Source organism: Phaseolus vulgaris, chromosome 3, assembly GCF_051622355.1.
Source record: "Phaseolus vulgaris cultivar YP4 chromosome 3, ASM5162235v1, whole genome shotgun sequence".
Lineage (NCBI taxonomy): Eukaryota > Viridiplantae > Streptophyta > Magnoliopsida > Fabales > Fabaceae > Phaseolus > Phaseolus vulgaris.
Genome location: NC_143500.1, coordinates 38,424,579 through 38,435,111, shown reverse-complemented (window position 1 = coordinate 38,435,111; position 10,533 = coordinate 38,424,579). Strand labels below are relative to the sequence as shown.

At 31.1% G+C, this 10,533-nt stretch overlaps 2 protein-coding genes across 4 annotated transcripts; both read left to right on the top strand.

Moving 5' to 3' along the window:
* Positions 1-604: 604 nt before the first annotated feature.
* LOC137807421 (uncharacterized) lies at positions 605-3,560 on the top strand. Its single transcript, XM_068608057.1, has 6 exons — positions 605-889; positions 983-1,107; positions 1,175-1,271; positions 1,373-1,482; positions 2,567-2,641; positions 3,282-3,560. Exons 1-6 carry the CDS (start codon positions 751-753, stop codon positions 3,330-3,332), a joined length of 597 nt encoding a protein of 198 aa, XP_068464158.1. The 5' UTR covers positions 605-750; the 3' UTR covers positions 3,333-3,560.
* A 2,426-nt stretch (positions 3,561-5,986) lies between these two features.
* On the top strand, positions 5,987-8,805 carry LOC137807420 (zein-binding protein (Protein of unknown function, DUF593)). Of its 3 annotated transcripts, XM_090300830.1 has the most exons (4): positions 6,235-6,328; positions 6,882-7,365; positions 7,457-8,298; positions 8,511-8,805. In XM_090300830.1, the coding sequence occupies exons 3-4, from the start codon at positions 7,465-7,467 to the stop codon at positions 8,532-8,534; spliced, it is 858 nt and encodes a 285-aa protein (XP_090156956.1). In that variant the 5' UTR covers positions 6,235-6,328; positions 6,882-7,365; positions 7,457-7,464; the 3' UTR covers positions 8,535-8,805. The 3 variants fall into 3 exon arrangements, with proteins under 3 accessions (XP_068464157.1, XP_090156956.1, XP_090156955.1); XM_068608056.2 differs by having other exon boundaries at positions 5,987-6,328; positions 6,882-8,298; XM_090300829.1 differs by lacking the exon at positions 6,235-6,328 and adding an exon at positions 6,497-6,687 and having other exon boundaries at positions 6,882-8,298.
* Positions 8,806-10,533: the final 1,728 nt, after the last annotated feature.

Below are 10,533 nucleotides of genomic sequence, written 5' to 3'. Positions count from 1 at the left end.
TGGAAAACTTTTCTTTCATTTTTTTTCATCTTTTACCCTATTTATCTTAATTCAAATAACTTAATTTTTCTCATTCCTTTAATCATCTCAATTTCTAACAAACTTAGTTAAATACTAATATGCTTCAAATATTGGGGCATATATATAGGCCAGAACATGATTTTAACCTACCAATAATTTTATACCATAATATACGCATTTGAAGAAATGTAACTTAATTTTAGACAGAGGGTGTCTACTGTAAGATTTTTTTATTGTAGGGAATAAAAGTATGAATGTTCATAATTAATGATTATTTAAAGTTACTAGAAAATTTCGTTGTTCATATTACTTTTAGAAATATTTGTATAACTTTGTTTAAACCAAGAGTAACATGAACAAACTTAGTTATTTATTTCACGGAATAGTAAAAATAATATGATATATTTTATTTTAGAAAAGTTAGATTTTATTTCTAACAAAAAAATTGTGTGGAAAATATAACTAAAAATTATTTTCAGAGGGCACTATTATTATTACAAAAATAAAACCAAATATAAAATTAAAAATTCGATTCTGAAAAATCTAAAAATTGATCTTAACAAACACCTGGTAAGATTTAAGTGATTAAAGATGTAGTTTGATACAGTGGAGAAAAAGGGGAAAAATGTGCAGTGTGGAGGTGTTGGGCTTCCACATGGCGAAAATAGACCTTTTCAAATTCATTGATGCATAGCAGAAGAAAGTAGTTGGGGCAGTTGGAAAATCATCATGCAGTGCTCATTTCTTCCCTCTCTCTCTCTCTCTCTCTCTCACATACACACACTTTCCCAAGAAGCCATGGGCAACACATCTTCCATGCTCACCCAATACGACATCGAAGAGGTTCAGCAACATTGCAAACACGCTTGTAACTAACTAACTAACTAACTAACTACAAATCCTTCAATTTTAATTTTAATTTCATTTTCATTTACTTGTCTTTGATTTTCCGCGTGTGTAGTTACGCAGCAGGAGATTGTTTCTCTGTACCAACGCTTCTGTCAGCTCGATCGCAACAACTGCGGTTTCATCTCCTCCGATGAGTTCCTCTCCATTCCCGAATTCGCCGTCAATCCTCTCTCTCAGGTTTCTCTCTCTCGATTCAGTTTTTCCATTCAATTCAATTGCGGTGTTAACATTTATAACATTGCAGAGTTTGTTGAGGATGCTGGACGGATTGAACTTCAAAGAATTCGTTGCCTTCTTGTCTGCCTTCAGTCCCCGCGCCACTCTCCAACACAAAATTCAATGTAAATAATATTATCAACATTATCAATTTATTTTCCCTATTTTCAACCATAGACACGGATAGATCAAATCATTGTTTTAATTTTGCTTATTCTTTTTGCAGTCATTTTCAAGGTGTATGATACCGACTGCAATGGAAAAGTGACCTTCCATGACATGCTCAGGGCTTTAAGGGATTTGTCTGGATCCTTCATCTCTGAGCAACAGAGAGAGGTCACTTTATATAATTACTACTTTCTTTTGCTGCTTCATGCTGTTTAATTTTTCTTTTCTTCTCTTCATATACTATATTACAATTTATTGTTTATTTTATTCGATAAAAGTTGGTTATACATAATTAAAAAGTTGTTTTCACTTTGTGTTGAATTTAGTTTTTATCCACTGAGTATAGAAAGTGCTCTGTTATCAATTACAAATTCTTATTGATATGACTTTTAAAATAGTTTTAGGGAGTGTTGATTGACTTATAAACTCTTCAGTGTGTTTTCCATTCTTGTAAACAATAAAAAACTTCTAAATATAAAAATCACCAAATTATTATATATGGCCGTTTGTGATATAAATAACACTGCAAAAAGTCTTTATACAATCTATCCGTAAAGATGCTATTTGCTCTTTTATTTTCCAGTGTTAAAGATTGTATAGGAAATCAAAACAAAACATGATACTTTGGTAATTATTTGTATTATTAATGTGTGGTGAAAACATTTCTCAGATCATAGCGGTATTGACCTTTCACGGGTCACCTTCCTAGTTTTCTACCAAACCAGTGCTTGTGTTCAGTAATTATTTTGGCCCACGTAATATGAGGGGAAACACTTTACCGGTTACTTCTCACCTTTGTTCCTTTGAAATAAAGTTTTGGAATTGGATGTTTCAAGCAATTAGCAGTGCCAATAACAATATTCCTTGTATACAAGAGTATGAGCCACGTAAGCTGCAAACTAAGCAAAAGACAATATGTAGCCTAAGAGATGAGATAAACCTTTCTTTGAAAGCTTGTTATCTTTTACAAGGCTCTCAACTTGTAGTTCTAATTGCACTTTTCATCCTTTTAAGATAAGAGCGTTTCTTAGCTTTCAAGTTGTATCCGTGTATATGTTACCAGGTGAAAAACATCTTTATATTTCTTTTATGAAAAACATAGAAGCACAATCATTTATTAACCAAGAAAAGTATTTTATATGAAGTGTATCTTCCATGTATGTCCTGTAATATCTCAGTTGCCAAATATATAAAAGGATGATGTGATCTGCTTATAACAGCATAATGTATTCTCTTTCCTTTGTACATACAGGAAGTTCTTACACAGGTCCTTGAGGAAGCTGGCTATGCAAAGGATTCTTCATTAGTCTTGTCTGACTTCGTGAAGGTACTGATATTAGCATGACTTGCTTCACTAGAAATCTTAAGTTTAATTTATACAATCGTTTAATAGGCTACACACTAAGCACCGAGTCTTTTATTATTTTTGTTGTTTCTCCTTCATATCTATTGTGATCTTACCATTAACTTCAAACATATGGAAAGCCTTCACCTTAATATGATTTTAACGCTTGTTAGGGCCTGAACAAAGATTTAAAGAAGGAAATTAAGTAGCAATGCAATGATGAACTGATAATGTCAAATGAGAGTTCTATTTTATTGATTTATCCTGTAAATTAGAAGGCACAGTTGTCCATATGATACATATATATTAGCTTGTAGTGGTAAAGGTCTCTTACTTTAACCTGCCAATATGTTAAACCAACTTAGTATCTTCTTTTGGTTCATAGGTTACAATTAGCATAAAACTCGTGCTTGTCTCTTGGTCACTGGATATTGCATTTTCATGCTCATGACTGTCTGAGGGTCATACAACAGAATTCTAGCTCATGATTGTTTGAGGGTCATACATCCTCATACTCATGCTGGTTTACACCGTGCATACTGAAAACTGCTCTTAGTTCGATATTTGTTAGCGTGCCTTCTTTCATATGAAAATTCTTGACCATCATCCCTTTTGCTGATAGATTCTTGGCAATTCGGGTTTGAAGATGGAAGTAGAGATTCCGGTGGATTAGAGTGAGGATAGCACTATTGCCTTAGAGTATAATATACAAAAAAAAGAAGCTACCTATCATGCGTTCTTTCTGAGTTTGATAACGGAGATTCTTGGTTCTGGTATTTAGTTCTTTCTCTTGATGGGTAATAGATTATTTATTTAGTGTTTAACTACTGCGAAACAAAATTATGGATGATATAATTTTTAACAAATGCTTTCAGGAATCAGAATTGCGTTTCTCTATGAAGTTTTAGTGTTCGGAAATTCTATTTTGTTACGAAAGACTTAGGTTTTTTAAATAAGTTCATGTCTTTATTTATACGTTATATTACATTTGCAAGTACCCACCCCACTTATTTATAACTTATTTTCTATTTCTATTTCTTTTTAACGGTAGGATATTTGAAAGGTTTCTATTTTTTAGCTTATGAAACTTTGACCCTCACCTACTCACCTCGCGTATCATGTTGAGTATCGAATACGTGTAGAAAACATATCGATGAAGTATTAAATTCAAAAAATATTTATTGGATTTCTGACAATTCTAACACAATTTTAAAAAGGAGAAATACATTAATTTTATGAACATTTAAATTTATTGTATAAATTTTATTATGATTATAAGAATAAAGAACAAATCTTTTTGAACCAACAATGAAAAATATATTTATTTTTGTACACATAAATCTTTATTGTCAATTTATATAATTTATAATTGTATAATATATAAATTTATATCCATGTATCCTACATTTTAGAGATTATACATATCTAGATCTGATCTGAGATATCTCGATCTGATCACCTATCCAAATAAAAGTAAAATAAAAAAAAATTATGTTTATTTTATATAAAAGAAAATATTATTTGAAAACTTATTTTGATATCATCTTTTAATTAGACAATTTTAACTTATACTAAATAAAATAAATAAGCAAATAACTTTTTTTTAAAAATAACTAAATAATTTTAAGAAAATATCTGTTACCTAATTTTTTTAATATTAATTTTATAAAATCATACATGTATATATATTTTTAAAATTTGTATTATTTTTTTAATTATTCATTTCTAAAATTATATATATATATTAAATGTAAATACAAAACGGCATATGTTTTCATTAATTCAAATAAAAAATATTGCATTTGCCCAAAATATTCTCAAAACACATAAAAAGAAAACACGGAATAAATTTAACTGTGCAAGTCTTTATTTTAAGTAATGTCATAATTACAACATAGTTCGTTTTCACTTCCAGAACTCGATAAAATAAGAACATTGTTAAAGCTACATAATTTTTCAATAGCTTTAATTTTCCATAGCTTTGCAATATTAACAGGGTAGTTATTTTTGTTGTGCACTTAATGAATTCCAAACAATAACAAAGTATTTTTAGTATGTATAAATTTTAAAAATTAAATAAAGAGTAAATGCATTAAAAAATTAGCTTTTGATTTACGAATGTATAACTCTTGTTTCCTTTTTAATTAAGAAGGAAAAATATTCGAAGCAGGTTTTTGTCTGTCTGGTATATATAAAAATCGTTGGTTGAAATTTTGTTATCAAATTACACGACAAAGTGCAATAGAAGTAATTACTAAAGTGATACTATAATAATTTAAAATTATGTAAAGAGAAAAATACCCATCCACGACAATTACCTAAGAAATACAGTGAATAACTTTTTTTAGTATATAGTATAGATGTATATCCAATACATCTAAATTTTGGCAACTGTTTACTACTGTTCATTCTCGTTTTATTATTTTATTATATTATTATTATTATTATTATTTGTTCTGCTTTAGTCTCCTCCACCGCTTACTTTACCTTTTCTTTTTATTATTATTATTATATTATATTCTTTTTGGTGAACAAGTTGTCCTTCAATATTGACAAAAATCCCTTTTTCCTTCTTTACGGGACATCGTTGTTTTTTGCTTAATATATTTTTAGTCAAATAAGTAATAATATCAAATTATTTCTTATTATAACTTCGCTTAATAAAAAAATGTGAAATTATTTAAAAGAAATATATATATGATCCGTGTAAAACAACAGAAGACTCCGATTACTGTTCACAATAAGCTCTTTTTTCCATCATCACTCATCGGTTATTTGGGTTTGAGGGGTCTGAGAGTAAATAATACTTCTCTCAATATAATGGACTGAAAAAATGATAAACTATATGTAGTTATTTGTGAAATGTAATGGAACAAATATATTGGTAATATGTCCTGACCAGAAAAAAAATAAAATACAAGTATACATTGATATCTATACAACGAACATACAGAAATATAATGGACAAAAAAATTGGTAAGATATTTATTTATCCTAACTAAAAAAATTGATACTTATAAAATTAACGTACTGAAAAATTAACATTTTAGAAAATTTAACTTTAAATAAAGGTAATATAAGTATTTTTATCACGCGTTGAAAAGAGTTCCTCCATCTTTAGAGAAAAAGAGCAATTTATCATGATGACATTGCTTATAATTTCAAATAAAAGTCCAATTTAATGTAATAATGAGTTAATTAGTTTTTGTTTAAACAGTATATTAAATTTAAGTCCTAAAATAAAAAGAAATGATTTTGTTTGATGCACGAGGAGGCAAGTAGGAAGCGCATTTGATAATGCGGTAGGCTTTTATAAATGATGATCATAAGGTGGTGGTGGTTGTGGTTCATTTTAGCCGTTGGAAAGCATGAAGAAACGACTTTTTAAAACACCAAACAGAAAATAAAGAAAGAAAGAATCGAAAAGAAGGGACTACCTAAGAAAAGAAAACAAGAAAACAAGAAAACAGAAGGGACCTACGAGGAGACGATGCAATGCAATGGAACATCATAATGATGTCAAGACAAAAACGTTAACGAACCTCGATTTTGTCTGTAATGTAACTGTACGTCATAACGAAACTCACTCTCTGTTTTTTTCCCCACCATATCATCACCTTAGGGTTCCTCCTCTCTCTGCAATACTGAAAGAACCCCCAAGACACACAGGTTTCATTCTTTTCTTTTTCTTGCTCCTGTAATGAATGAACCTTTAACCTTTCATTTTCAATCTTGATGCAATAAACATAGGGTTTGGAAATAAATAAATAAAATTGTTAGGTAAATTTTGGTTTCGGAATATATAAATATGTTAGAAAAGCGTGGTGGTGATTTTTTGACCGTTGTGTAAACCTCGCTTTCTTACGAATTTTTGTGGAAAGAAGATATTGAAAAGCTACTATTGTTAAGATTTTCTACTTTGCCTAGTTTTAGATGGAATTAATATGCCTCAATTTGTTGTGATCGTCATCGTCAGATGTATAACCTTGTTGTGCTTTCTGATCAATGTTGTGTTGTGCTGCATGAGGGTAAATATCGGTTGATTTTCATTTTAGGTTATGTGTTTATAATATTTTGCCATGCTCGCGTACCTTAGAGCCATTATGTTAATTTAATTATGAAATTGATGACTTAGGAGAGAAATATAATTATATTCTATCCAAGTATTGCTTTCTCGTACTGTGTTTGCCGTGAAATTGAAATTGCTACCTTATGTGTTTAGGAATAAGTGATTGCTGATTGCGTCAACATTTAAGCATCACATGGTAGAAAACAGCATGGCTGAGAGTGATATAACAGTCATGAAGGACACACTTCGTGCCCAGCAGCAACTTCTGCAGAAGCTGTATGCAGAGTTGGATAAGGAAAGAGAAGCCTCTGCAACTGCAGCCAGTGAAGCCATGGACATGATACTGCGGTTGCAAGGAGAGAAGGCTGCGGTGAAGATGGAGGCGAGTCACTACAAGAGAATGGCGGAGGAGAAGATAGATCATGCTGAGTCCACTCTTGAAGTATTTGAAGAGCTTATGTATCAGAAGGAAATGGAAATTGCTTCTCTTGAGTTTCAGATCTTGGCTTATAGAAACAAACTTCTCACCTTGGGGTCTGATTTCAATGCCAGTGATCTTGAATTCACTGAAGACCTGTTGTTAAGTAGAAGTGCATCAAATGATCAAGGAGAAAATGATAGAGCTAGTAGTAGCACGGTAAGAAGGCTAACTTCATTGCCCCCTATTCCGTTTAAGAATAACTTGAAATCTGCTCGGAAAAGAGAAAGATCACCTAGTCCTGTTCCAGTTCCAGATATGGTTACTAGAACATTGGAGACTGATGACCAAGAAGCCACTTCTCCAAGCTTGGATTTGCCAAGAAAATCAGAAGACTATGCACATGGAAGTCTTGATGCATACTGGAACCAGATCGTGAGGTTAGATGAAAAAGTGAAAGTGATTTCAGATTGTAAAGAGTCAGGAGGAGAACAATGCACCACATTGAGGAGCAGAAGAGGGAGATCGTGTTCAATATTTTCACAGGCAAGCAATAAGTTAACCTCTGACCAAACAGATACAGTAGCACGCACTAGTTGTTCAGGTACAGAAAACCAAACACAGGATAGAGAGGCTGTGGCTATTCCCTCGTGCTCGGGTAATGTCCATGATGTGTTTGAAGTTCCACAAACAAGTGAACCTGGGAAAAGAAGACTTGAGAAATGGATTTCAGATACAGATAACAGGTTAACAAAGCCAGACTTGGTGTCTGAGGAAATCATTGGATCGAATGTTAAATTTGGTATGGACAAGCTAAAGAGCATGCTCAGTGCAAATCTTGAGACCAAAATACCCAGTCCAAAAGACATGAAGCCCCTTGTTTGGCAGAAAAAAGAAGGAGTGGATGTGGATTGCAATGCTCAAGAAGAGTTTCAAAAGTTGAATCAGAGAATTGATCAGTTTGAGAGTGTGACACTCAATGCAATGAAAGAGTCTATGAGAGAGGTTATGAATGAAGTGAATGGGGAAGAGCATTTGAGGTTGTTGAAAGATATACACACTCGACTCAAATCAATGGAATCAGAGATGAGAAGAGCGAAAACCCCAAAACCCCCACTTAAGAGGGATACTCCTTTGGATCCTCTTCAAGAGGTAATGTATAATCTAATGCTTTTGCCTTTTCCTTTGAGAAAAGAGAACTTTCAGTTACCTGCATAATGTCTCCTTTCTTTGATTCTCTCATACTGAGAGGCTAGTTGATAATGATTTGCATTTGATGGTGCGAGGGTGGGATAATTTAGGGCAAGCTTTTGTTCTTGAATTATTTGTGTTCTTCTTCACCTTTGAAAAAATTATATGAACAGGCAATGGTGTACTTCTGGCTTTGATCTAGTAAATGCAGAATGGACATCTCACTCAACCACTTATCTCGGTTCAACATTAGGTGTAAGCAGCAGGTAGAACAGATCTTCTAAGCTGAATATTAGTTATGAGAAATGTAATTACCCTTTCCTAATTCCATATTTTACAATTGGGACTGGTATGACGGTGACTTGACATTCTTGTGTTGTTAAGTATGGTGTCTTATGTTGTTCCCCACACAATATACACATGACTTTGAGCCTTAAAAAATGTCTACCAAAACTGATAGCGTATTGTGTTTCTTTGGGTGCTTATAGTCGAAGTGAACGGAAATATATTATTGTCCTGAGCCAGTCCTTGGCTTTAGTTTTAAAATAAAGCCTTAATGCTTGTTATCTGAACTTAATACTGATGATTATGATACTGATAAAAAAGAAAATTCATGATATCTCTCATTCTTGATAATCCTTCACATGAAAATAGTCATATAAATCATTTCTAAATTCGATTGTTGTAATACTGAATAGAGAGATGACAAAATCCCATAATAAACTGTCGAGTATCTGATTGAAATTTATCTAACATTTTATATTACTGAATATCGAGATGACAAGATTCGATAATGTATTGTCGAATATTCTCTATCTGACATCTCATACTATTGAATATTGAGATGAAGAAGTCCCATAATGTATTACCGAGTACTGAGATGAAGAAGTCCCATAGTGTATTACCGAGTACTGAGATGAAGAAGACTCATAATGTATTACCAAGTGTCAATGTTACTTAAGTACTAAGAACTATTCGACATCTCAATAAATCACAGACAACCTCCCAAACAACATATAAAATTTACAACGTCATTAACGAATACTTTATAGTAAACACCCACAAATCATTATTAAAAGAGAATTGGAATCCATTAGGCCCAACCTAATCATTCGTACCGTCAAAGATCTAACACAACTATTATAAATAAAAGAATATCGATGAGGGCAAAGGTAATCCTAATCTTGAACTAACATATTTACTCAAACCAAGAATTTATTTGAGTGTCAGAATATAATTGTAGACATTCTTGCGGAAAACTCAAAAATCGAAAAGTTAAGAAAAATAAAAAATCAAGAAACAAAGGATCTTCCCTAAATTTCCATTTTTGAGAGAAAAAAGAAGAAGATAACAAAATCCTACTTGAAAGATAAAATTTAAAATTGGCGATTCATCACTAAATTATTACAGACCAATAAAAAGAAATAGAGTACCATAATTGAGAAATCAATTACTCATCTGTTACATCTACCCATCCTGTGATTCCAAATCAACAGACTTCTTCATCAACTCAGGAATTAAGTAAACTGCTCTAATGAAAATATTGAGTATTCTTCTATAGATATCCAATAGAATTCTCTTTATAAAAGAAAAATTATGAATATTCAAACAAACCAAGAACTAAAAGACACGTATAAGGAGATTATGCAATAATTTATATTTTTCAAAGACTAACATGAGAAAATGGATTAAATTTGATAAGAAAGTAAACCCATTTAACTTGGTATAATAGATTGAGTTACATGATTCAATCACATGCATAACTAGTCCGTTAAATTGAGAATTCAAAGGTTGGTTGGTTTGGATAAAAGAACCCTTTTGGTTGAGTTAAAATCTTATCATGGTAAGTTAAATATACAAATGTTTTGATAGATTTTTTATTAGAAAACAAATTAATCCATTTTTTTTCTTTGATTCATTTAAAAATAAAAAAAAATATTATCATATTAATGTTTATGACCTTGCTGAACATTTTAGCGTATAACTATACTACTATAATTCAGAATAACATAATATAATATATAATTCACCATAATATAATATATAATTCACCATAATATAATATAATTTACTATAATATAATATAAATAATATATTAATAGTTTATACAAGATTTCTAATACTTTCACGTTGAGAATTAAACTTTCAAAATCTAACCTTAGTAAAATTTTATATGTATCGATCATTAAATCAAAC

Bases quoted from the DNA above. Each gene is read 5' to 3' on its own strand.
- LOC137807421 (XM_068608057.1), top strand. From the start codon at position 751: ATGCAGTGCTCATTTCTTCCCTCTCTCTCTCTCTCTCTCTCTCACATA. The intron at 1,108-1,174 runs GTTTCTCTCTCT...ATAACATTGCAG, and splicing joins CCGTCAATCCTCTCTCTCAG to AGTTTGTTGAGGATGCTGGA. The intron at 1,483-2,566 runs GTCACTTTATAT...TTGTACATACAG, and splicing joins TCTCTGAGCAACAGAGAGAG to GAAGTTCTTACACAGGTCCT.
- LOC137807420 (XM_068608056.2), top strand. From the start codon at position 6,922: ATGGTAGAAAACAGCATGGCTGAGAGTGATATAACAGTCATGAAGGAC. The intron at 8,299-8,510 runs GTAATGTATAAT...TTATATGAACAG, and splicing joins CTTTGGATCCTCTTCAAGAG to GCAATGGTGTACTTCTGGCT.